The sequence below is a fragment of the Lithobates pipiens genome, unplaced genomic scaffold, assembly GCF_037356315.1.
Source record: "Lithobates pipiens isolate NorthernLeopardFrog02 unplaced genomic scaffold, aLitPip1_a1.2 Scaffold_18, whole genome shotgun sequence".
In the NCBI taxonomy this organism is placed as follows: Eukaryota; Metazoa; Chordata; class Amphibia; order Anura; family Ranidae; genus Lithobates; species Lithobates pipiens.
The window spans coordinates 618945792-618973311 of record NW_027507758.1 but is presented as its reverse complement, the minus strand read 5'-3'; the positions used below and the strand labels follow the sequence as shown (position 1 = coordinate 618973311).

Here is a 27520-nt window from a genome sequence, read left to right as displayed (position 1 = left end):
ATGTTGAGGTCATGTGGCCTGGTATGGTTCAGAGGGGGGCTCGCTTGTCCCCCTCCCTTTCCTGGCCTGCCAGGCTGAATGCTGGGATAAGGGTCTGATACGGATTTTGGGGGGCACCCCAGGCCTTTTTTTTTAATTTTGGCATGGGATTCCCCTCCAGATCTGTACCAGGTTCAAGAAGCCTGGTTTGGACTGGGAGGGACCACCCATGTCGTTTTTTTATTTATTTTTTAACTGGCAATTTTTTATTGTTCAGCTGTCATTGGGGAAACCCATTGACAGCTAATGAATTACCAGTTATTATGGATGCCATGGCCAGCTTCCTGGCCCTGCTCCTTATCAACTAGCTTACACTGAGCCCTTATTGGGCAAAGCTTTGCCCAATCAGGGTGTAGAACACACTCTGCAGCACACAGTGCATTGCAGGGTGACCCTGCAAATTTGGGTGTTTGGTGAACGGCCAAATAGGCTGGGCCGAACCGTTCACCCATTCCTACTTCTGAGTTGCAAGCAAAGTTACCTAGTGTGCTGTGAACCAAATATAGCGTCCCTGACCATGCTTCCTGGACCAGTTGTATAGAAAAAATCTAAAAATAGAAAAATATAGCTGCTGCTCAAGATGTTATACTACACCAACATAAATACAAAGAAAAGGAGCTGTGCTAAGTAGTGACCACACAATATTTGTAGCCAAAAACTGGCTATATGTGTTATTCGTAAAATTATTTAATGATAAAAAAAACGATAATAATAAATCAAATGAGCAAAACCACAGTGTTATCAAATAAATACAGTGACGTAATATAAAGTAACTACTATAGTTATTGATAATAGTCACCGCTACACGCTTAGTCCCGGAACCTACGGGCTGTTTGCGAGATCAACCGGCTCGCTATATGCTGTAATTTGAACGTCTTATTGTAAGTGTCCATTTGTCCGTTTTTTGGATATAATACATTTAAAAAGGTTTTTATGCTGTGTGAGTTTTACTTGCCTTTTGGGTTACCTGCAATATATCTGATTATCGTGGATCACTCCTGAGTTGGAAATACCTTTTGGTACCAGTCTGTATAAGCTGTGACGCTGTCCATTCTGTGGCTGAGGAGTTCCGGGTGTCGCCATTACTACCTTGGGCTGGGTTCATAGCTAGTTACGCTGTGTGGTCCCCTGTAATAAGGGACCACTGAGTTCTGGTAAGCTGCAGTGTGTTCATGTGGTGGAGGTCTCTCACATATCAGTGTGTATGGAAGTCACCTTTATATTGAATCACAGACATTGAAAGACTTGCATATATATTATTTTTATTTTCATTTTTGAGCTTATGAATAATTTTTTGATTATATATCACTATTATCAATAACTATTGTAGTTATTTTATATTACGTCACTGTATTTATTTGATAACACTGTGGTTTTGCTCATTTGATTGATTATATAGGTTTTTTTTTTATCATTAGATAACTTTACGAGTAACACATATAGCCAGTTTTTGGCTACAAATATTGTGTGGTCACTACTTAGCGCAGCTCCTTTTCTTTGTATTCCTGGACCATGTGTCAGCAGTAACGTGGACCTTGCAGCTGACTGCCTTGCCCAACAATGCCACAACATTGCCTTCCACGGGTTGGTACAGAGCTGGAATGGCCTTATGCGAAAACAAAATCGACTGGGAGCCTGCCATTGTGGTACAGCAAATTCTGCAAAATCTCGGAAGGGGGCAGAGTCCAGCAGATGGAAAGGCAGGAGTTGTAAAGCCAGCAGCTTTGACAAGCTTGAATTTAAATTATGGGCTTGTGGGTGGCATTGGCTGTATTTTTTGCCTGCTATAGTCTACAGCTGGTGGTGTGCTACTGGCATATGTGCTGCAAGGACCTGTGACACCTTTTGCTGTCAGTGGAGGCTGCTGAGAGGTCATAAGGTATAGCGGGGTAGACCGAAATGGGTGAGGAGTAGCAGATTTGCATCCCTTTTGTCTGGCTTTCAGGTGCTTTTGCCAACGGGCTGAGTGTTGGGAGGATAAATGCCTTGTCAAGCATGTGGTACCCAAATGGTTGGTGTTTTTGCCACACTTGACCTGCTTGAGACAAAGTTTGCAAATTGCCAGTGTGATTGGTTACACATAGGCTAAAAAAGGCCCAAAAAGCTGAGCTGGGGGAAGTGGGCCGGGAGATAACCGCTCCACAATCTGGTGGAATAGGGTGGCTGCTCTCTTCTCTTCCATCATGGCTGCCTTATTGGGGTTGTGCCTCACCCCCACATTCCTCTTTTGCTCTATCCGGCACCCAAGTCATGTCAATGACCTCATCATCCCCTCCATACTCCTCATCACTGGTGCCAACTTGCAATAAACTGTAGCTGGGGGAACATGACCGCCAGTTTGTATACCAGTGTTCTCCCCTCTCTGTAAGCTCGTGTTATTCCCTTCCTCAACCTCAGAACCAAGATCTGAATCAAGTAATCACATTGTCAAAGTGCAAGTGGCTGGCACTGTGTTCAAATAACTAAGCTGACCCTTCCAAGCCTAATGCTGGGGCTATGGCAGGAGTAGCTGTGGACAAGGAGGCAGAATAAGCCACTCTGGCAGCTGCAGTGGACTCCGTACTTGTTTCTGCTTGGGTGATGGAGGATGGTTTAATAAGCAAGTTCCCCACCTCCTCTGCATGCTGTGGCTGCACATGCAATTTGAACAGGAATTCGGTGTGTTTCCTGCCCGAATCACATGTGGTCTCCCCACCACTCCTGTGTAAACCCAGGCTGAAATCACTATGTGTTCACATTTGAACAGTGGGGAAACAGCATGTCATTCGGACAGGAATCTCAGCACGTTTCTCTTCAAATTGCATGTGATTCCTTGCAGTGTGATTTGCGCCCATTCATTTTATATGGACGCAAATCAAACCGCAAAGTATCGGTACTCGGTATCGGCGAGAACTTGACCAAAAGTATCAGTACTTGCCAATCAAAAACAGTATCGGTGCATCTCTTCAAGGAACCTCTGACAATAATAGGCTTTTTGGTTACCTATAAGAGGGGCATTCTTCCCACTGATCTCTAATGTAAGGGACGTTCATCCCAGTGACCACCAATGTCAAGGACGTTTATCTCAGTCACTACCAATGTCAGGGACACCCATCCCATTAACCATCACCCTTATGCATACCTCCCAACAACATTTTGAGATGGGAACAAGAGACGCTTATTAGCAAAAGTATGTAGGCATAGGCCAACCGTGCCCCCCCCCCCTCGTGCCACACCCCCTTAAAGAACAAATTATACAAAAAATTATTAGTTAAACCCACAAGTGCTTTTTTAACCATTACTATTCCTTTATACTGGCTTTTGGAATTTACAAATGCAGCCATTTACTTTTGTATAAAAGGTTTAGCACTGGGAGGAAAGAGGGACTTTGTTCCAAATCAGGGACAGTCCCTCAAAATCAGGGACCATTGGGAGCTCTGCCCTTATGTACTGTGAGCTGTGGCTATAGTAATTATTAGCAGGGGTTCCCTGAGACCCGGAAAGTTATTTCAAAAGTTCCTATAGGTTGAAAAGGTTAACAAAGGCTGTAATAGCCTTATACAGCCAAAATACTCCAAAGGCAACATAAAAGGAGAACATTAAATCAATCATGGAGGCCTCACACAGGACTCTACACAAATAGCTCAATATAAATATCAGAAGATCGTCAGTAACAATCTGTCCAACATTTACATGCAATGCCGGTTTTCTGTCAGATTAGGCGACCCGTCAAAACTTGGATTGGAAATGGGGTTCCGTCGCCACCATCTTTGTACACCCCGCACTCAGCCGCAGTAAGCCTGCAGTCTGAAGTCGCCAAGTGGACATCTTTTTACACCCACTGAAGTCATGCATATCACACTTATTTTTACCACTAAACTGAGCTTATATCATGAAATACAGTATTTACAAGTCTGTGACACTGTTTTGATGTTTCATTTTAAAAGCAGTGGCCAACTGTTAGATTATCAAATGTGCAATCAGCAGGCTCTGCTTTTAAAATTCTACATCAAAACAGTGTCACACACTTACAAATACTATATTTGATTATATAAGCTAAGTGCGGGGTGTACCAAGATGGCCGTGACGTAACATCACTCCCGTTATGAAATCTGACGGGACGCCTAATCTAAGCCCCTGTACACACGGTCGGAGATTTCGACAACCAAATCCGTCGGATTTTGTCCGTCGGATCTTGTCCGAAACTGTTGCATACACACGGTCGGACTAAGTTGTCGAAAAATCCGATCATTCAGAACGTAATGACGTAATTTCGTTACGATGGGACTACGTTCAGGCTAGTAGCCAATAGCTTTGATGTAGGAATTTGATCTGAGCATGCGTGGCCCTTGGTCCGATCAAAATTCTCTACACATGATCGGAGTATGTCCGATCGAACCAGTTGGTCAGAAAATATTTCCAACAAGTTGGAAAATTGGGTCCGACGGATATTCCGACGGAATCAGTCCGATGCATACCACACACAGTCGGATTATCCGACAACACGGTCTGATAGGACACATTCCGACGGATTCTCCGACCGTGTGTACAAGGGCTAACAGAGCACCAACTGCAGAGTCTTCAAAGTTTAATCAGTGTGTTCTCCTGGTGTGCAGTGTGCAGCTAATCAACATTTTATTAGTAGGAGTGGAGATGACCCATCTATAAGGATATACAGTACATACACACACAGCCGTGTTCATGCTATGAGATGTTTTTCGGAGCTGCAATTCCTTTGAGCTCCACAAGGTGGTGAGCTCATTTATACCCAGACAGGAAGTTTCTATGAAATACAGGAAGTGACATCAGGTATAAATAGGAAGTTTGAGTGAGAGGTGAGTCGGGATGAAGTAGAGAGGAGACGGTGCTGGAGATGGCAGCAGAGGAGGTAATAAGATCTTATTTTCTATTTACACCCAGTAACCCCCCATCATGTCCGTCCTCTTCCTCCGTAGTCACTGTGATGTCTTTTAGCCGCATCATTAGTCACCTTTTTATTAGAGCTGCACGATTGATTGTTAAAAGATCGCAATCTCGATTCGACACCCCCCCCCACACACACACACACACACACACACACACACACACACACACACACACACACACACACACACACACACACACACACACACACACACACAATCTTAATCCAGCATTTTCCCAAGTTCGTCTTTCAGGACAGCCACCTTAGAGAGACCCTGGCTCCTCCCCTCTCAGGAAACACCGCCTTCAATTTCAAGATTTAAGCCTCGTCCTCCCTCTGCTCCTCAGTTATGGTGTTTCCTCCGGTGGGGAGACACCGCTAAGGAACCTTAGCTAAATCAGTTGGCGAAACTGAGGCTACGTATTTGAAACGGAGCTCTGACTCCGTTCGGCAGTCCGACTCTGTCGTACTGACCGTCTTACATGTACTCTATCTTCGCTTGGTGAAAGCAGGAAGTTTTAGAGGTTCACCCGTTCGTTCACCCAGGCGGGTGTTACGACGGGTTCGGCAGTCTGGGCGGCCAGAGAGCTGGCTTTTTGACTGACCGTCTTTTACATGTACCCTAATCTTCGCTTGGGGAAAGCAGGAAGTTTTAGAGGTTCTCCTGTTCGTTCGCCCAGGAGGGTGCTGCAACAGGGTAGGCAGTCCGGTCGGCTGGGGAGCTGGACCCTCGTACTGACCTTTTTTACACGCACTCTAAACTTCGCTTGGGGAAAGCAGGAAGTTTGGGGCGGTCCATCCCTTCGTTCGCCCAGGGGGGCGCTGCAACGAGACGTCCAAGGTCCCCCTGTGTTAGCAGTCGGCTTGGAGCTGGAGGCCGGACCGGATGACGGGCGACGTCAGTTCCGGTGGGGGCGGACTTCTTCGTTGTATCCGCGTCTTCCGGTTCCGGACGCGGCACGTGAAAGGGGACCGAGCGTTCGGCTGGTGCGGCCTCTCTTTCTGAAGTTGTACAGGCAGCTGTAGGAGGCACGTTCGCACCACTCTTCCTCAACAGGAGAATGTCTGAAGCAGAGGCTCCAAGAGCTCCTGGAGATAACAGCACCAGCCACTCAAAGGTAAGGGGAACCCTGGGGAGGTGTTCCCTTACATTTATAACCAGTAGCTCCACTGGTGTTTTTTCCCCCTTGGTGGTCGGGGGGAAGGGCAGTGCGTCTGGGATCCTGGTGGTGGTTGATCCTGGGGGGGGCACTCCCGGTGGTCCTCTATGTAGCGCTGGTGTTTCTTTTTCTTTTTTAATTTTATGCTGCTCTCTCTTTTATTTCTGTCTTTCAGAAAGCCACAAGCAAGTCCCCCCATGGTTCTAGGAAGAAGTGTCCTTCATGTAGAGCCTCTATGGGGGATTCCTGGTCCAAGGCACTTTGCAGAGAGTGTATTGAAGGATTGGTTAGAGAGCAGGCAGCAGAACAGGGGGCAGATCTGGCGGCTTCTGTGAAGGAACTTTCTAATACTTTCCAGTCCTTCCAGACACTTTTTTCTAGTTTACAGTGGCCTCAGCCCCAGAGCACTCCTACACCAGCGCAGCAGAGTGTACCATCCAGCCCTTTGGATGTTCCTCCTGCAGGTGGAGAGAATCCAGGGGGTCCCAGAGAGGAAGCTGAGGAAGAGGTTGACAGTGTCGGCTCAGACTCCCAAGGGGAATCTGATGATGAGGGGTTGGATGGGGAATCCAGTAGAACCTCACGGTATAAGCTTTCCCTGGAGGAAGTGGATGAGCTCTTAGGAGCTATTCATACCACTTTAGGCATACAAGAGGAAAAGAAGGCACTGTCACTCCATGATCAGATGTACAAGGGCATGGGGGAACAGAAAAAACGGGTGTTCCCGGTGCATGACATCTTGATCGATGCCATCAAGAAGGAATGGCAGGATCCTGAGAGGAAACCTTTCTTTTCTGGGGCATTAAAACGAAGGTTTCCTTTTTCAGAAGAGGAGGCTCTCGTCTGGAATAAATCTCCCAGATTAGATGCTGCTTTTTCCCAGGTGTCCAGACACACTGATCTGGCCTTCGAGGACATGGGGGTACTTTCAAACCCTATGGATCGAAGGATGGATTCACTCCTAAAGAAAGCCTGGGATTCATCACAGGGGAATCTTAAACCGGCCATGGCAGCCACGGTGGTGGCTCGTAATATGGAGTATTGGCTTACCCAAATTAATGCGCACATTGAAGCAGGGACGGCAAAGGAGACCATTCTATCCTCCTTTCCCATGCTGCTTAAAGGGATAGCATACATTGCGGATGCTTCAGCTGAATCCGTGCGAATGTCTGCAAGGTCCTCGGCTCTGACCAACTCAGCTAGGAGGGCTTTATGGCTGAAGACCTGGCAGGGAGACAATGTGTCCAAAGCAAAGCTTTGTGGGATCCCCTTTACAGGAGACTTGCTGTTTGGGCCAGGTCTTGAAGCAGTGCTTGATCGCACGGCGGATAAGAAAAAGGCCTTTCCCGTTAAGAGGAAATTTGGGGAACAGTCAAAGAAAAAGACTCATCCCCAGAAGAAGTTTGAAGCCCCTAGAACTAATCGGCAGAAGAAAGGTTGGGGGCTCAAGGGCAAAGGGCGCGGGGGAGCAATTTTTCGCCCTCCTGAACAGCCCAAAAAGTCCCAGTGACAGGGTCACAGTGGGAGGAAGGTTGGGGGCCTTCCTCCCACAGTGGGAGATGATCACCTCCAATCAGTTCGTGTTGGGGGTCATCAGAAGGGGTTACCGTTTGGAGTTTTCAGAACTCCCCCCTCTGAGACTCCTTGTCACCGAGCTGCCAAAATGTGCAGAAAAATCGTCTGCCCTTCTTTCCTCTCTGCAGGAGTTAGAGGAGCAAGAAGTGGTAGTACGGGTCCCAGCAGGAGAGACAGGCAGGGGCTTCTATTCCCACGTGTTTGTGGTTCGCAAGCCTTCGGGAAAGTTCAGGCTTATCCTGAACCTGAAGCCTCTGAATGTCTCAGTCACTTACAAAAGGTTTCGGATGGATTCAGTTTACTCGGTGAAAGCACTTTTTCCACCAAACTGTTTCATGGCATCGATAGATTTAAAAGATGCATACCTGCATATTCCCATCGCAGAGGCCCACCAGCGTTTCCTCAGACTGGCAGTAAGAACCTCGGTAGGGGTGCTACACCTACAGTTCAAAGCACTTCCCTTTGGGCTATCCTCTTCCCCCCGGATCTTCACCAAAGTAATGGCAGAAGTTCTGGCTTATTTGCGTCTCAGGGGAATCTCAGTGATCGCGTATCTCGACGATCTTCTCCTGTTTGCCCCTTCTCCGACACAGTTGACTCGAGATTTACAGACAACAAGAGACCTGTTAGTAAACTTGGGTTGGCTTCTGAACCTGGAGAAGTCCAACTTAGATCCTTCCCAGAGGGTCACCTTCCTGGGATATGTGTTGGACTCAACAGTACAGAAAGTCTTCCTCCCTTCAGAAAAAATTCAAAAGGTAGACAAGGCACTGTTGTTTCTCCAGGGCAGCCACCAGATCTCAGTAAGGAGGGTCATGTCGGCATTGGGTTTGCTGACGTCCACGCTCCCGGCGGTCCAGTGGGCGGGATTACATTACCGTCCCCTGCAATTATTTATGCTGAAGGTTTGGGATCACAGCCAGGGGTCCCTGGATTCTTTGGTGTCGGTTCCGGACCAGGTAAAGAGGTCCCTCTGGTGGTGGAGAAAGGGAGCAAATTTGTCCCAGGGCCTAGAGTGGGTTTTACCAATATCCAGGGTGGTCACAACCGATGCAAGCAGCTCAGGTTGGGGTGCACACCTAGACTCCCGCCTGATACAGGGTACCTGGGAGAGGAGGGAGTCGAAGAGATCCTCGAATTGGAGGGAGCTGAGGGCAGTAGATCTGGCTCTCAGGACCTTTCAGAGAGAACTCAGGGGGCATCACGTAAAAGTCAGGTCGGACAATTCCTCAGTGGTAGCCTACATCAACAGACAGGGGGGCACCAGGAGCGAATCCTTATGGGCCCTAACAAAAGCCATCCTCGGGTGGGCCGAAGCAAATGTCCTGTCCCTGTCAGCAGTCCACTTGAAGGGGGAGCAAAATCAGGTGGCAGATTTCCTCAGCAGGAGAACATTGAGAGAAGGCAACTGGGTTCTCAAACAGGAGGTTTTCGAAATGATCACCCAGAGGTGGGGGATTCCTTCGATAGACCTCTTTGCCTCGAGGGAAAACGCGAAAGTAGCCAGCTTCTTTTCTATAAACAAGCGGGACGGGGCGTTGGCGGTGGACGCACTAGCACAGAATTGGGATTTCTCCAGGTGCTATGCTTTTCCCCCCTCCCGTACTGATTCCGGCAGTGTTAAGGAAGTTTCAGGTGGAGAACACTATCCTTATTCTAATCGCACCTCACTGGCCCAGGAGGCCTTGGTTCTCCATTCTGAAGGGCCTGTCTGTAGAACCCCCCTGGATTCTCCCAGTCCAGGAGGATCTTCTTTCTCAGGGTCCAATCTGCTGTCCTCAGGTAGAGCGGTGGAACCTTGCAGCTTGGCTTCTGAGGAAGAACTGTTGAAGGGCAAGGGCTTCTCTGATCGCTTAGTAGCCACGCTCCTAAACTGCAGGAAAAAGGAAACCAGGACCATTTACTTAAAAGTATGGAAGCGGTTCAATAGCTGGTGCTCAGAGAGCTCCTTCAATGTGCACAGCTCTGTAGCCGTTCTAGAGTTCCTACAGGCTGGGGCAGATAAAGGTTTAGCCCTTGGAACTCTGAAGGGTCAGGTATCCGCTTTAAGCGTGTTTCTAGAAAGGCAGCTAGCTTCAGACCCTTGGATAATGAGATTTTTCAAAGCCCTAAGTAGGCAGAGACCTGTTTCAAGGTCCCCCTTCCCAGTTTGGGATCTTTCTTTAGTTTTACAATTTCTCACAGGAGAACCTTTTGAGCCATTGGAATGTTGCTCATTAAAACTGATCACTCTCAAAACTGTGTTTTTGGTGGCGATCACTACAGCAAGGAGAGTGAGTGAACTCGAAGCCCTTTCTGTTAGGGCACCTTTTTTTCAGGTTTTTCCGGACCGTTTGGTTTTTAAAACGGATCCGGCATTTTTGCCTAAGGTAGCCTCTAGTTTTCATAGAGCCCAGGAGATTGTGCTACCTACTTTCTGTTCAAATCCAGTAAGAGAACAGGAACACATCTTTCATAGATTGGATGTTAGAAGATGTGTCCTTCATTATTTAGATTGTACAAGTCAGTTCAGGAAGTCTGATTCACTTTTTGTGTTGTTTTCAGGGGCTAGGAAGGGTTCCAGAGCCTCTAGACGTACGATAGCCAGATGGTTAAGGTTAGCCATTGGGCAGGCTTATGTGGCAGGGGGGTTAGAACCCCCAGTTGGGATTAGAGCACACTCAACCAGGGCAGTGGCAACTTCTCAGGCAGAGTGGGCTGGTGCATCTCCTGAACAGATCTGTAGAGCTGCAACATGGTCCAGTTTTGCTACGTTCGTGAAACACTATAGACTGGATCTCCTGTCAGCCAAAGACCAGGCCTTTGGTCGTAAAGTGCTGCAAGCAGTGGTCCCACCCTAAGGTAATGTGCTCGCTTATCCTCTCTAAGGTGGCTGTCCTGAAAGACGAACTTGGGAAAAACGGAGTTACGTACCGGTAACATCCTTTTCCGGGAGTCTTTCAGGACAGCCCCGGTTCCCACCCAGGTTTTTGGAGATCGTCGGGAACTCGTCACACGAGACCGTCAGGTAAGATGGAAAGTTTGTTTGTTTGACGTGTTCTTGTGTCTCCCCAGTTGGCCGGAGGTACTCTGGAAGAACTGAGGAGCAGAGGGAGGACGAGGCTTAAATCTTGAAATTGAAGGCGGTGTTTCCTGAGAGGGGAGGAGCCAGGGTCTCTCTAAGGTGGCTGTCCTGAAAGACTCCCGGAAAAGGATGTTACCGGTACGTAACTCCGTTTTTTACGATTCTTCATAAAACAAGAGAGCCCACACTGTAATCCTCCCTAATGTAATACCGTTTATTCAAACAGGAATAAAAACACTTACAGCTAATGCAATCACATTTAAAATGCAATGAAACAGCGTGTTTATAAGTGAATCCTCCTCTCCTGGGCCATCTCTGTAAGATGCAAGGGAAATCTATGAGCCGAGGGGGAGACCCGACCAGGACACAGCTCTGGCGTTCCCGCTCTACTGCCCATGCGCCCGATGAAAGCAGACCGCTTCAGAGCATGCGTCGTTTTTGGTGCGTCGTAACAGCATACAGACTAGCGGTTTTCTCGATAGGAATTGATTCCGTCGGAAATATTTAAAACGTTCTATTTCTAGGTCTGTCAGAATTTTTCTAAAAAAAAAAAAGTCAGATGAGTCCCACACGCGATCGGAATATCCAATGAAAAGTTTCCGTCTGACTTTTTCTGCTGGAAAGTCTGACCGCGTGTACGCAGCATTACCTGTTCTTAGGGAACGCTGACAGTGAAGATGGTTCATTAGTCTGGTGGAAGGTTCATAAGGAGTAGTATCCAAGATTGTCTGCACTGGCCAGGAGATGCCTTTGCATTCCTGCAACCAGCGTGCCTTCTGAAAGGGTTTTTAGCACAGGGGTCAACATTGTCTCTTGTCGCTGTTTTGCACTGAAGCCACAAAATGTTGACAGGCTAGTGTTTCTAGCTAAAAATCTTTAAATCGGTTTACTCTGACATAATACCTTTTTTTTTTTTTTTTTTTTTGAATGTAATGGTCATTTTTTTAATTTCACATTCCATTATTTTTCATTATATTTCTTTAACCACTTAAGCCCCGGACCAATTTGCAGCCAAAGGACCAGGCCCCTTTTTTGCGATTCGGCACTGCGTCGCTTTAACTGACAATTGCGCGGTCGTGCGACGTGGCTCCAAAACATAAATTGGCGTCCTTTTTTTCCCACAAATAGAGCTTTCTTTTGGTGGTATTTGATCACCTCTGTGGTTTTTATTTTTTGCCCTATAAACAAAAATAGAGCGATGATTTTGAAAAAAATTTAATATTTTTTGCTATAATAGATACTGTATCCTCAAAAATACATAAAAAAAACATTTTCCAGTTTAGGCCGATACGTATTCTTCTACATTTTTTTTGGTAAAAAAAATCGCAATAAGCATTTATTGATTGGTTTCCGCAAAAGTTATAGCGTTTACAAAATAGGGGATAGTTTTATAGCATTTTTATTAATATTTTTTTTTTTTACTAGTAATGGCGGCGATCAGCGATTTTTATTGTGACTGCAACATTATGGCGGACACATTGGACGTTTTTGACACATTTTTGGGACCATTGTCATTTATACAGCAATCAGTGCTATTTAAATGCACTGATTCCTGGGTAAATGACCCTGGCAGTGAAGGAGTTAACCATTAGGGGGCCGTGTAGGGGTTATGTGTGACGTTATGTGTTTTTTTTATTGTAGGGGCGTGGCCTGGCATGTGACATCACTGATCGTCTTTCCCTATAAAAGGGAACAGACGATCAGTGACAGCCACACAGGGAAGCACGGGAAGAGGTTTGTTTTCACAGACCTCTCCTCCTTCTTCAGCTCTGTGGCCCGATCGCGGGACACCAGCGGCGATTGGGTCCGCTGGTCCCGTGGGCATGGTCACGGAGCTCAGGACCGGGTCGGGAGTGCACCACCGGTGGGTGCTCCCGACCCACAACTGGGCACTTAAAGAGCCACGTACAGGTACGTGATTGTGCCCAGCCGTGCCATTCTGCCGACATATATGTGCAGGAGGCGTCCTTAAGTGGTTAAATTTGATTTTGATTGAAGCAAAGAGTATTATGTCTAATTTTATTGCCATCTTGTTTGATAACCTAATGTTCAGGGGTTGTAAATCTTTAAAATAAAAATGTTCTTCATAATCGTGAGACTATTGTGATATTTATTCTACGCAAAACCATTGGGATTTTCATTTTATTGAAAATCGTGCAGCTCTGCTTTTTATACCGTTGTGTTCATAAGTTTACATACCCTGGCAGAATTTATGATTTCTTGGCCATTTTTCAGAGAATATGAATGATAACACAAAACTTTTTTCTTTCACTCTTGGTTAGTGTTTGGTTGAAGTCATTTATTATCAATCAGCTGTGTTTCCTCTTTTTAAATCATAATGGCAACAGAAACTACCTAAATGTCCCTGTTCAAAAGTTTACATACCCCAGTTCTTAAAGAGGAAGTAAACCCTGATGGGTTTACTTCCTCTTTCATTCCCTGCAAAGGCAAAGCATAATGGACTACTATGCATCGCATAGTAGTCCATTATGTGTCACTTACCTGACACAGGAGCCAGCGATGTCACCGCTGTCCCCTGTAGTCCGGCGCATCCATCTTTTTGGTGGGGTCTCGCAGCTCCACCGCTGTCATTTGGCGGAGCCGCGATGACGTCACTCCCGCGCATGCGCACGGGAGCCGACACGCGCGGCAGCTCCGTTGTTGGAAATGGCGCGCTCAGTGCGCCTGCACTCCGCTGTCTACGGCGCATGCGCCGTAGACAGCGGTGCCCGTCTTCGGGGGAAATATCTCCTAGACCGTATAGGTTTAGGAGATATTTCTTGGACTTACAGGTAAGCCTTAATCTAGGCTTACCTGTAGGTCAAAGTGGTTTGTAAGGGTTTACAACCACTTTAATACCATGTATTGCCCCCTTTAACATCAATGACATGTTGAAGTCTTTTGTGGTATTTGTGGATGAGGCTCTTTATCTTCTCAGATGGTAAAGCTGCCCATTCCTCTTGGCAAAAAGCCTCCAGTTCCTGTAAATTTGTGGGCTGTCTTGTATGAACGTTTGAGATCTCCCCAGAGTGGCTCAATGATATTGAGGTCAGGAGACTGAGATGGCCACTCCAGAACCTTCACTTTATTCTGCTGTAGCCAATGACAGGTCAACTTGGCCTTGTGTTTTGGATCATTGTCATGTTGGAATGTCCAAACGTCCCATGCGCAGCTTCCTGGCTGATGAATACAAATGTTCCTGCAGTATTTTTTTATATCATTCTGCATTCATCTTGCCAACAATTTTGACCAAATTTCCTGTGGTTTTGTAGGTCACACATCCCCAAAACATCAGCGATCCACCTCCGTGTTTCACAGTAGGAATGGTGGACCTTCCATTATAGGCCTTGTTGACTTCTCCCCAAATGTAGTGTTTATGTCCAAAAAGCTAAATTTTGGTCTCATCACTCCAAATGACTTTGTGCCAGAAGGTTTGAGGCTTGTCTCTGTGCTGTTTGGCATATTGTAAGCGGGATACTTTGTGGCATTTGCGTAGTAATAGCTTTCTTCTGGTGACTCGACCATGCAGCACATCTTTCTTCAAATGCCTTCTAAGCCCTTGTACACACGGTCGGACATTTCGACAACCAAATCTGTCAGATTTTGTCCGTCGGATCTTGTCCGAAACTGTTGCATACACACGGTCGGACAAAGTTGTCGAAAAATCCGATCTTTCAGAACGTGATGACGTAATTTCGTTACGATGGGACTACGTTCAGGCTAGTAGCCAATAGCTTTGATGCAGGAATTTGATCTGAGCATGTGTGGCACTTTGTCCGATCGAAATTCTCTACACATGATCGGAGTATGTCCTATCGGACCAGTTTGTCGGAAAATATTTCCAGCAAGTTTGAAAATTTGGTCCGACGGATATTCCGACGGAAAAAGTCTGATGCATACCACACACAGTCGGATTATCCGACAACACGGTCCGATAGGACACATTCCGATGGATTCTCCGACCGTGTGTACAAGGGCTTATTGTGATTCTTGAAACAGCCGCACCACATGTTTTCAGAGAGTCCTCTATTTCACCTGAAGTTATTTGTGGGTTTTTGTTTGCATCCCAAACTATTTTCCTGGCAGTTGTGGCTGAAATTTTAGTTGGTCTACCTGACCATGGATTGGTTATAACAGAACTCCTCGTTTTCCACTTCTTGATAAGAGTTTGAACACTGCTGATTGGCATTCTCAATTCCTTGGATATTTTTTTATATCCCTTTCTTGTTTTATACAGTTCAACTATACTTTTCCTGCAGATCCTTTGACAATTCTTTTGCTTTCCCCATGACTCAGAATCCAGAAAATTGAGTGCAGCACTGGATGAAAGTTGCAAGGGTCTGTCAGGAGTCCAGAAACTTGTTGACCTTTTATAAACACACACTAATTACAAGCAAACAGATCACAGGTGAGGATGGTTACCTTTTTAATGTGCATTCAAACCCCTTTGTGTCAACTTGTGTGCATATTATCAGGCCAAAATCACCAGGGTATGCAAACTTTTGATCAGGGTCATTTGGGTAGTTTTTGTTGTAAATTATGATTTAAAAAGAGTAAACACAGTTGATTGATAATAAATGGCTTCAGCCAAACACTAACCATGAGTGAAAGAAAAGTTTTTGTGTTATCCTTCATATTCTCTGAAAAATGGACAAGAAATCATAAATTCTGACAGGGTGTGTAAACTTATGAGCACAACTGTGTAGTCACAGGACAATACAGGGGCAGACACCATCCAGAGGGGCTGAGACTTCAGTCCTGCAGTCCTGGAATTCCTGTTTATTATGCTCCTTTAGGCTCTATTTACATATGCCCTACAGCTCTACAGCCCAGTGCATTTCTGTCCACTGGTTCAGGTGCAATTTTATTTTTTTTTAAGATTTTTATTTAGCATAAGAAAATAATTCACATACAAAATGGCAGGTAAGTGAAAAACAGGCATGGGAATAATATACATATTTCACAGTAAACCGGTCAATAAGGCCAGCGCTACCAGTCCTAGAAGACTCCCACCAGAGTCCCAAATCCAAATCTATTACCCAGAAAATCTGCTATTGTGTTTTTTGCTTTTTTTAAAAATTATGAACCAACAAGACAATTTACCCCAACAATTCCAACAGTAGGAAATTAGCAGAATGCCATTTCCCTCTCACAAAGACCCCCGAAACCCCAGAAAGACCAGGGCACTTACTAACCACCTCCCCCTCATGTGACCTAACTATATACATGAAACCATGGGCCATTGCAGATGGAATATATCGCTTTAAAATCCCATCTTTTATAACAGCTTGCTGTACTTGTACCCCCCAAACTTCAGTTGGGGCTTATAAAAAAAAAAACATTGATCTTGCAGCGTTTCCCCCACCCCTGAACTATTCAGTGATCCACATCCTCCTCAAACGTATCCTTCGAGTCCACGCACCAAATTCACACCTTCCTTAACCCCTTGGGAGACCCCCGGGCCTCATACATCATACGATATAGAAGAATGTCAGCATTCGCTACCTTCAAATCACATCGGTAATGTCAGTTGTTCCCTATGGATCCACCTCCTTGCTATGAGCTTCCGAACCCCAAAGTAGAAAAGTAACCCTAAGGAATAATTTGGTATACACCTCCATTTCCTCTTGGTCAAAAATTCCCAAGAGGCAACACAAGGGGGAGCATATATTAGGGAGATCAAATTTGTCGGCTATAAATTCAGTCACCATCGACCATAAAGACTTATCTTGGTACACTAACCCAGGTGCAAATTTTTACCTGAAATCGCACCTGAACCAAACTGAAAATCACACAGCACCCTTCTTAGCCCTTGTACACACGGTTGGACATTCCGACAACAAAATCCGTCGGATTTTGTCCAAAACTGGTGTTGCATACACACGGTCGGACAAAGTTGTTGGAAAATCCGATCGTTCGTAAGGTGATGACGTTATTTAGTTACGACGGGACTACGTTCAGGCTAGTAGCCAATAGCTTTGGTCTAATAATTTGATCTGAGCATGCCTGGCACTTTGTCCGATCGGAATTCTCTACAAACGATTGGACCAAGTCAGATCAGATAATGTTGTCTGAAAATTTTATAGACCAGCTCTAAAACTTTGTCCGTCGGATATTCCGACAGAAACAGTCTGATGGAGCCCACACACGGTCGGATTATCCGACAACACGGTCCGATCGGACATTTTCCATCGGAATGTCCGACCGTGTGTGAAAGGGCTTAGAACTGTACCGTAACCACCCGCACATGTGTGAACCAACAGCATTGAGAAGGCTGCTGGTTCACATGTTATGTGAATCAGATGTGGTTCAAATCGCATCTGATTCACATATATGTGAACGGAGTCTTAATAGTCCTATTATACAAGATTTGGACATTCTTTGATACTCATGCCCACCATTAAGGGGAAGCCCCTATAGATGGCAATAAACAGCACTAAAAAGGTGAGTTGGTAAATTTTTTTCGGGGGGAGGGGTATTTTGGAAGCTTATACATTGTAATGTGGCTTCAGTCTTCGCGTGTATTATAGCTTTGGTAATTCTGCAAGTAGAGCTGCACAATTAATCGTCAAGAACCGTTATCACGATCTTGACTAAAGTGTTTTACAATTCTTTCTATGATAAGAATTCTCTCTGCTCTTCAAAAGAAAGGAAAAGAAAAACTGGGCAGTCTGCCAAGAATCAAAACATTCTTTATTAGTTGAACTTAAGTATAAACATTGTAACAATTTGTCAATGGTATAGACGTTGTGTGTAAGGGGAAAAAAGTTTAACCACTTACAACAGCTACGGATTGGCTAAGCCAATTCCTACTGGAGGCAGCCCAACTATTGACCCCTTACATCCCCATCCTAATATTGTACAACCAATACAGTTCAGATAATTCTCTGTCTACAGAAAACCTGCAGAGATCACATGACCACACCAATGAGGATGGAGGAGGACCGGAGTCACATGACTGAGAAGATACTAAACCTCACCCTGGAGATCATCTACCTGCTGACCGGAGAGGTGAGGAGGATTCTGGGAGGTCACATGACATCACTCTTATCTCTATTAATAAAACACAGACCTGACCGGAGAGGTGAGGAGGATTCTGGTATTCTAACATGATATTTCTATTGGTTTTCCAATACAGAGATTTCCTCTTGTGAAGTCAGGTGATCATATGACCATCACAGTGCCTCCATGTGACTCCCTAAAACCTGAGAGACACAACATGGAGAAGATTCTAGAAGTCACCAAGAAGATGATGGAGCTGCTGACAGGAGAGGTGAGGAGGATTCTGGGAATTCTGGGACATTATCCAGTAACAGACAAGGGATGTGTCTGGATGGTGACTGTATCATTGTGTGTGTCAGGTTCCTATAAGGTGTCAGGATGTCACTGTCTATTTCTCCATGGAGGAGTGGGAGTATTTAGAAGGACACAAGGATCTCTACAAGGACGTCATGATGGACAATCAGCCGCCCCTCACATCACCGGGTAAGAGGAGACTTTATTGTAAAGGAGAGGGCAGTACGGAGGCTCCACCTAGATCCCCCATCATCTGATAAACACATATAAACAATGTATTCAGTCAGTGTGTGTGTTTCCTACAGATGGATCCAGTAATGGGAACCCACCAGAGAGATGTCCCCGTCCTCTGTATTCCCGGGATTCCACACAGGAAGATCACACCATCCCTCACCATCATCAGGTAGATGAGGAACAATCACTGATAGTGTCATTGGGATCTGTACATTATCTGCATTGTTACAATTGATGTAATTTTTATTCTATATTCAGAGTGGAGACCTGAGAGATTCTAAAGTTGAGGGTAACGAAGAAGAAGAGATGTATGTGAGGGATGATGAGCAGTCTATGGAGGAGGATGGAATAGCGGGGACATTTACAGAGGAGGACACTCCTACAGAGATCAGCACAGGTGGGTCATTAACACTAAATACATTCCTCCACCCATACTGCTTACTGATTGGTCCAGAGTAGGGCAAGGACTGGGTGATATCAGCCAGTAATCCCCTGGTCACTTTCCTGAGCTGTGTTCCCCGTGCTGTATTCCTGTATTTCTCTTAGATAATCTTCCTTCTCTGTGCTGCAGACACAATTTATGTATCTAGCAGTGTGGGACCTCTGCAACTTCCAGAAAACATTTAAGCCACCACTGATTACTGAATACCAATATTATGAGTCTTGACCATTACACTATATAATTTATATTACATACTCCTGACTCCTGCATTATATACTTTAGGTTGTACGTTACATTATTCTGATACATTACATGGTCATGATTTCTCCCCTCTACCAACTGCTATATACACATAATATGTATTCTCTTTTTTTACACCCATTTTCTACCAGCTGGACATTTTATATCTGATGATTTGATTGGAGCACAGACTTTTACATGTTGATAATAATGTGATAACATTCACAAACCGTGGAACTTTAAACAGAAAGTGATAATGGGGGAGGCGTCAATAACCCAATGATGGGGGTCTTCAGGATCAGTCCAGTCTTCATCTTGGTTGTTCTCCCCCCATCCTCACTCTCTGACCTCTGGTGGGGCTCAGCCCCGCTGTTATTCATGACTAAATCATGGACTAAATAAGGAAGTGCAGGACTTCTTGTGTTGGGAAGATGGCAATGAGTGATAGAGGGGGAGGGGACACTCGTCCTATAATCCCCTCATCACTCCTATAAAAGACAGTTCTCGTTGTTTCCTCCCTCTCTGACTAAGGTCCATGAATAAAGAAATGATCTGGTAGGAGGTCAGAGGACCCATTTACTAGTTACCTTGAGGGGGGAATTGTAAGACCCTCAGAGACAAAGCTGCCTGATGTGGGCAGAGTCCTGGTTTAGGGGAAACAATCTGCTCATGTCTAGTAATAATCACCTTTTAAGCTTCTGACTGTCAGGAGGAATTCTTTGCTCCACCAACAATAGACAAATTCTGCTAGCCAACATCAGCCTTACCGTCTCTAATAGTAGGGACAGCAATTCTAATTCCAGCAGATGTGATTTTAAACTGAGTACTATGGTTGCTCAGAGAGATGTCTATTTCCAATTCCCAGAGCTGTCTTCTCTGTTTCTACATGGGTCAAGTCATTATGCGGCATACATGTCTGCTGGTTGGAATCTTCTTTACAAGAATTTTATTGAAAAATTTAAAATAACAAGAAAATACAAGTAATAGCTGGTTACAGTGAATGTAAAACAAAAGAGAAATCCCGACAGCGGAATGTTACATATGTAGTACCGTATACAATAATGCAAATGCTTGAGAAGTTTAAAGACTAGGTAAATATAAAAAGGCACAATCGGTTATACATTTTCTTGATACCATTCATACCTTATGCCAGAATATATTGTGTCTTATGTGTATCTGTAGGGTGAGTAGCAAAAAGTGCAGCATAAAAGAGTACACGTAGTCATACATCCACCTCTGAAAAACGACCAAAAGAAGCAAAAACTTGTGGATAAAAAAAAAAAAAAAAAGGTAGATATAAGAAAAGTATAGTACGGTCTGTCGGGTTTGGCTGATCCTAAACGCCATAACCATCAGGACTGAGTTGACTCCTTCACAACCGAGGTCATAAGGAGAAGTACACAAAAAGACGGAGAAGAAGAGAGTGAGTTGGTAGCAAAGGATAGAAAGAGAGCAGAGAAGATAGGAAAGAGAGGAAGAAGGAGAGGGGGGAGAGAGTCCGTCCCACTAGGGGAAGGGGGTGCACACCAAGCCTTTAAATTGACAGAAGCGGACTGTTGAATCTGGGAGGTTGATTACAAGATATCCAAGGTCGCCAGATTCTGAGGAATTTACCATGCGTGTCAGGAGCCAGGGACGTTAATTTCTCATTAATCATTATGCCATTCATGCGGCTTTTAACTGCCTCAAAGCAGAGTACAGGAGTTTTCCAGGACCACGCAATGATACGTTTTGTTGCATTAAAAAGGTGTTGGGCTAATTGACGTTCTGGAGTTCATGGATGGGTTTGCATAGTAGGGCTTCATATGGGTCTCTTTTCAGGTTGGTGTAGAACATATTTCGTAACAGGGCATAGACCCTGACCCATAGTCTGCAGACCTTTGGGCATGTCCACCAAATATGAGCCATGGACCCCGTTGATGGGCAACCCCTAAAGCAATAAGGAGAGTAAGAGGGAATGAATCGCGCTAGCCTGTCGGGCGTATAATACCACCTATAAAAGACCTTGTATGCATTTTCTATAATAAGAACATTCCTTGAGCTTTTTGTGAGGGATATTGTCATAGTCTGCCAGTCCTCTGGGTCCAACTGTGTCCTTAGATCTTTTTCCCATTGAAGATGATATTTGCTCACCGGGGGTTTACTAATAGAGATGATAGAGGAATATAGTAGGGATATTGTTCCCGGGGAGTAGCCCTACATATTCTTTCGAAGGGAGACAAAGTGTAAGGAGTTGGATGGGCCCGAATGACTTGTTGGAGAAAATGTTTAATTTAAAGATGGCTATAATGTTCCCGCAGGGAAATGTCGTGGGAGGCACAAAGCATTTCAAATGTGACTATTCTTGCAGGGGTGAGCAGAGAATGGACATCTGTGAATCCACTATCCGCCCACCAAGAGAATTGTCCAGGATTTTCACTACTAGGGGGGAATAATGGGCAGTGTGCGAGGCACAGTAAAGGCAAGTGAGGAGATATAAGACCCGCTGAGTATTTTATCGAGTCCCAGAGGCGTAGCGAGTGGACCATACATGGCCCAAGTCTTTTCGGACATTTCAAGGGAGGGAGCCATGGTACGGACGATATGGGTATAGGGTGGGAGTTGACCAGGTCGATAGTAGCCCTTAATGGCATTTGGTAGTTGTCGTCAAGGCGGGTTATTGGGGCAATGTTTGCCGCTGTATAATACGCCTGAAGGTTGGGGACCGAAAGACCCCCCCTCCCCCCCCCCCCCAATCCACCTGACATACAATGTCTGTTTGTTGATTCGAGGACGGGTAGAGCCCCATATAAATTTTAAAAGTTTGCGTTGATGGGTTCGTAGTACGTAAGAGGCAACCGCTGTAATCCTGCCAAACCAGGAAATCGGGCAATGGGACCAAGAGGTTAACATCACATCAAGTTTACGAAAGAGAGAAGGGAAAATTAGCCTGGTACAAGCCATCGTACCTAGGGTTGATGTGGATTCCCAAGTAGGGCAGGGAGGGGAGCCACTGAAATGGGAAGTTTTCTTTTATAAAGGATAATTCTAAAGAAGAGAGATTTACTGACATTGCTTTAGACTTGGTAAGGTTAAACCGTAAGCCCAAAAGGGACGCGAAAGTCTCCAAGAGAGAGAACAGGTTAGGCAGTGAAATTCTAGGTGATGTCATAGTCAATAGAATATCATCCACGAATAGCGAAATTTTATGCGGGAAGCCTGCCACTTCAATACCTTTTTTATATCTGGTTGCGAACGGATCGACTCTGCTAGAGGCTCCATGGCCAGGACAAATAAAAGTGAGGAGAGTGGGCAGCCCTGACGAGTGCCCCTTCGGATGGGGAACATAGGGGGTTCAAACCCATAATATTTAACTTTAGCTTGAGGGGCATCGTACAGTGCTGCCAACCAGCGCAAGAATGAAGCTCCGAAGCCGTAACGGCGGAGTATGGTCATAAGATATGGCCAGGATAATGTATCAAAAGCTTTGTTCACACCCAGCGACAAAAGCATTGTTTCTAGGGAACTCGTTGCTATGGGCAACGAGTTGCACTTGAATAATTTTCCGGATGGCATCCCCAGCCTGCCTCATCGGAACGAAACCTACTTGGTCCTTTTTGATTAGTTGGGGGAAGAAGGAATTCAAGCGGTTAGCCAGTATTTTTGTAAGAATTTTCATATCAATATTAATTAGGGATATGGGTCGGAAGTTAGCCCAGGAGGTATGGTCACGGTCAGGCTTCGGCAGCATCACTATATTGGCTGCCAGCAAGTCAGATGAAAGGTTCTGCCCATTCTTAACGGAATTATACATAGCCGTCAGGGGGGCGGCTACAACATCTACCAACTTTCTATAGTAAAGTGCCGTGAAGCCATGTGGGCCCGGCCTCTTCCCTATTTTTAGGTCCTTAATACATTGTCTGACCTCAGACTCTTGGATATCACGATCCATGAGGTCCATCTGGGCCTCAGTTATGGTGGGCAAAGAAATTTGCTGGAGAAATTCTGTCCTATCCCGTTCTGTCCTAGAGTCTTGGGCAGAGTATAAGGTGGAGAGTCTTTGCCGGAACTCATCCAGTATATAAATGCTGGTTGGAATCTTGATCCACTCATTCTTTAACCACTTGGTTCCCACACTACGTCTATTGACGTCATGGCCTTTCAGTGGTTATATCTAAATGATGCCTGAGGCCACAGACCTCATTCAGATATTGCCGTTTTCAGCCGGCGATTCCCTGCACCATAAGAATGATCATAGCGGCTGTTCCGCCGCTTGATCGTTCTTACGGGCGGCGGGAGGGGACACCCCCCTCCCTCCGCCCTCCGGTGCTTCTACCGACTCACCGTTTCCATCGGTGAGTCGGTCACAGGATCCGCCGGCCCCAGCAAGTAACCATAGAGATTTCCGGCGGACTAGATTGTCCCCGGAGTCTCTATGATCGTTCGGAGGCCGGGCGCGGTGTTATGACGTCACGCCCGGCCTCGGTATTCAAATTAACGGCGCCGATCTGGCTGGGAAGCCAGGATCGTTTTTTTTTTTTTTTTTTTATTCTTCCCAGCCTAGAGGTGAGATATGGGGTCTTATTGACCCCATATCTCACTGTAAATATGTCCGATCATGCCATATTCCTATTACAAGGGATGTTTACATTCCTTGTAATAGGAATAAAAGTCATCAATTTTTATTTATTTTTTTAAGTGTAAAACTAAAAAAAAAAAAAAAAAAAAAAAAAAAAAAAATGTAAAGCGCCCCTGTCCCTGTGAGCTCGCACACCGAAGTGAACGCATGCGTAAGTCCCGCCCACATATGAAAACGGTGTTCAAACCACACATGTGGGGTATCGCCGCAAACGTTAGAGCAAGAGCAATAATTCTAGCCCTAGACCTCTCCTCTGTAACCCAAAATATGTAACCAGTAAAAAAATTTAAAGCGTCGCCTATGGGGATTTTTAAATACCAAAGTTTGGCACCATTCCACGAGCGCGTGCAATTTTGAAGCGTGACATGTTGGGTATCTATTTACTCGGTGTATCCTCCTCTTTCACATTATGCAAAAAAATTCAGCTAACTTTACTGTTTTTTTTTTTTTTTTTTTTAAAACATGAAACTGTTTTTTTTCTGAAAAAAACGTGTTCCAAAAATTGCTGCGCAAATACCGTGCGAGATAAAAAGTTGCAACGAGCGCCATTGTATTCTCTAGGGTCTTTGTAAAAAAAAACATATATAATGTTTGGGGGTTCTATGTAATTTTCTAGCAAAAAAATTAGGAATTTTACATGTAGGAGAGAAATGTCAGAATTGGCCTGGATGCAAAGTGGCTAGACAGGGATCCCTGTCAGGATACAGAGGGAGTTCTCAGATCCCTACAATAGATTGGCAGGCTAGCCTTTCAAAAAGGGTCATCTCACTCCTATGCAAATCCTTCTGTATCTGAGAGCTTAATTCATCACGGTTTCAAGATGCATTGTTTTTGCCACTAGAGCATACTGGTGGTAGGATGCTGGGTAATCCTGGCTTTCTTCTCTTCCCCTGTTAGTGTCTCAATGCCTAATGATCAGGACCATGGTCTCTCCCATCCCTATATTGTGGTGGGCTCAATTGAGAAGGCTTCCTGTCCTAAAAGGGCAAGTTGTTTTGCCAGTGGAACACCCCTGTCGGTCCGTTGTTTTGAACAGTCTGGTTTTCTGGCCAGCTCTTTTAGGGCTAGTTTACACTTGGCCTAACATGGCCTAACATGGCTTTGGACACGCTTTGTTAAAGCTCTCTAAAACGCCAGTCAAAGCTGTAGGGGGGATGACACGTCTTCCATTAAGGCTGTTCTGACTCATTGTGGGGTGTAGCTAGCTTCCTTATACTGTTAATATCTATCCATAGGGTTTCTGTTGGCTAAGTGCTATGACTGAAGCCCTACTTTTTCAACATCCTCCCTTGTTTTTTGTGCTGGTTAGTTCCAAAACGTATGCTGCCATGGAAGTCTGTCAGGAAAACTGAAAATTTCCTAACAAATACCTACCATAATTTGCCTTTCCTAATGTTCTCCATGACAGCAGAAGTTCCCTCCCAGAGTCGTGAGTAGGCTAGTTATGCAACGAGGCCTCTGGCTCAGCCTGAAAATTGATGGAAGTGGGGTCCTATGGGGTAGGAGCGAGGATGGGGCTACTCAAAGGTATGCTGCCATGGAGTCCACCAGGAAAGGAAAATGACGGTAAGTATTTGATATGAAATTTTTTGTTTTCCTGACAGACTTCCATGGCAACATGTGTTTTGGAACTAACTAGGCCAAAAAAACTAGGGTGGAATGTCGAAAAAGTAGTGCTTCAATCATAGCACTTAGCCAACAGAAGCCCTATGGAAAGATATCAACAGTGTAGGGAAGCTAGATACGCAATGAGTCAGAACAGTCGTAATGGAAGACATGTCATAATGGAAGACATGTCACCCCCCCCCCCCCCCCCCACCTACAAATTATTATTGGCGCCTTTTACAGGGAGCTCACAAAGTCTACGCACTCCTTTATCAGCATGTGGTGACTGCTTCTGTTTTATTGAGTTGTATCAAAAAGGTATACAAAGAGAAACCCAATACACCCCCCCCCCCAAAAAAAAAACATTAAACAATGAACAACTAAGCCACTTCAATGTCTTACATGTCTCATTAACCACTTTCAGACCGGACCAATTTGCTGGTCAAAGACCAGACCACTTTTTGCGATTCGGCACTGTGTCGCTTTAACTGACAATTGCGCGGTCGTGCGACGTGGCTCCCAAACAAAATTGACGTCCTTTTTTTCCCACAAATAGAGCTTTCTTTTGGTGGTATTTGATCACCCCTGCGGTTTTTATTTTTTGCGCTATAAACAAAAAAAGAGCGTCAATTTTGAAAAAAACGCATTATTTTTTACTTTTTGTTATAATAAATATCCCCCAAAAATATATAAAAAAACATTTTTTTCCCTCAGTTTAGGCCGATACGTATTCTTCTACATATTTTTGGTAAAAAAAATCGCAATAAGCGATTATTGATTGGTTTGCGCAAAAGTTATAGCATTTACAAAATAGGGATAGTTTTATAGCATTTTTATTGATAATTTTTTATAATTTTTTTTTTTTTTACTAGTAATGGCGGCGATCAGCGATTTTTATTGTGACTGCGACATTGTGGGGGACCCATCGGACATTTTTGACACATTTTTGGGACCATTGTCATTTATACAGTAATCAGTGCTATATAAATGCAGTGATTCCTGTGTAAATGACACTGGCAGTGAAGGGGTTAACCAGTGGGTGGCAGTGTAGGGGTTAAGTGTTCCTAGGGGTGTGTTACTAACTGTGGGGGGGTTGGGCTTTCATTTAGTGAACACTGATCTCTGCTCCAATCACATGGAGCAGAGATCAGCGTCACTAGTTGCTAGGCAGAATGGAGAAATGTTGTTTACTCTGCATTTCCTCCATTCGGCCGCTCCGTGAGACGATCGCGGGGATGCCCGCGGCGATCGAGTCCGCGGGTCCCACGACCGGACTCACGGGGGTCCCGACCAGCGCGGGAGCGCGCCGCCGGCGGCGCGCTCCCGATGGCACGGCGGCATTGAATATTGGACGTACCTGTTCGCCAATATGCCTGCCCGTGCCATTCTGTCGACGTACATCGGCGTGCGCTGGTCGGGAAGTGGTTAAATAACAAATATAGAAATCACAGGGAAAGCACATAATGAACAGAAGTTCCGTACTCCATAACAATTTATACATTATCCATGACCATAAAAAGACAACATTAATATTTTGGATGTAGAGAGGTCAAAGTAATGGGATTAGAAAGCCACCTACCCTGTATTTTATTAAACATTTTTGTTTTTTTCCCTAAGTTCCTGAGTTTATACAAGGGGAGGGAGTTATGAATAAGTATAAGCCAGTGTAGGTAAAAACGACTCTTTTCAGGACAGTAAAAATATTTTCTTAGCAAAAAAGTATAACATGTGTAATAATCTTTTGGGATATTGAGAAAGTGCCAGGTCTCCAAAGATTCCCAGAAGACAGGTTCTGGATGTAAAATGTTAGGTAAGCCCAGCAGAACCTCCTTCCTCCTAAACTCTTTGAACTAACGGTTAGTACGGATGAGCCGAACACCCCCCCGGTTCGGTTCGCACCAGAACCTTCGAAGGGACCAATAATTCGTACGAACTTTGAAACCCCATTAAAGTCTATGGGACTCGAATGTTCAAAATCAATAGCACTAATTTTAAAGGCTAATATGCAAGTTATTGTCCTAAAAAGGGTTTGGGGACCCAGGTCCTGCCCCAGGGGACATGTATCAATGCAAATTTTTTTTTTTTTTAAACGGACGTTTTTGCGGGAGCATTGATTTTTTATTTTTTTTTTATAGTTAAAGTTAAGCAATAAAAATGTAATATTCCTTTAAATATTGTGCCTGGGGGGGTGTCTATAGTATGCCTGTAAAGTGGCAAAATTTTTCCCGTGTTTAGAACAGTACCGCAGCAAAATGACATTTCTAAAGGCAAAATTGTCATTTAAAACTGCTTGCAGTTCAATGCAAATTTTTTTTTTTTTTTTTTAAATGCCAGTTTTGTCGGG

The 27520-nt window shown here is 44.9% G+C and overlaps 1 protein-coding gene across 1 annotated transcript in view; it reads left to right on the top strand.

Moving 5' to 3' along the window:
• LOC143986847 (uncharacterized) overlaps positions 1–27520 on the top strand; it is a 60047-nt gene that overhangs the window by 21373 nt on the left and 11154 nt on the right. Inside the window, 6 exon segments of the mRNA XM_077485256.1 lie at positions 4868–4906; positions 17639–17752; positions 17880–18014; positions 18103–18226; positions 18343–18440; positions 18530–18668. Of these exon segments, the coding sequence (XP_077341382.1) occupies positions 4868–4906; positions 17639–17752; positions 17880–18014; positions 18103–18226; positions 18343–18440; positions 18530–18668 (649 nt within the window).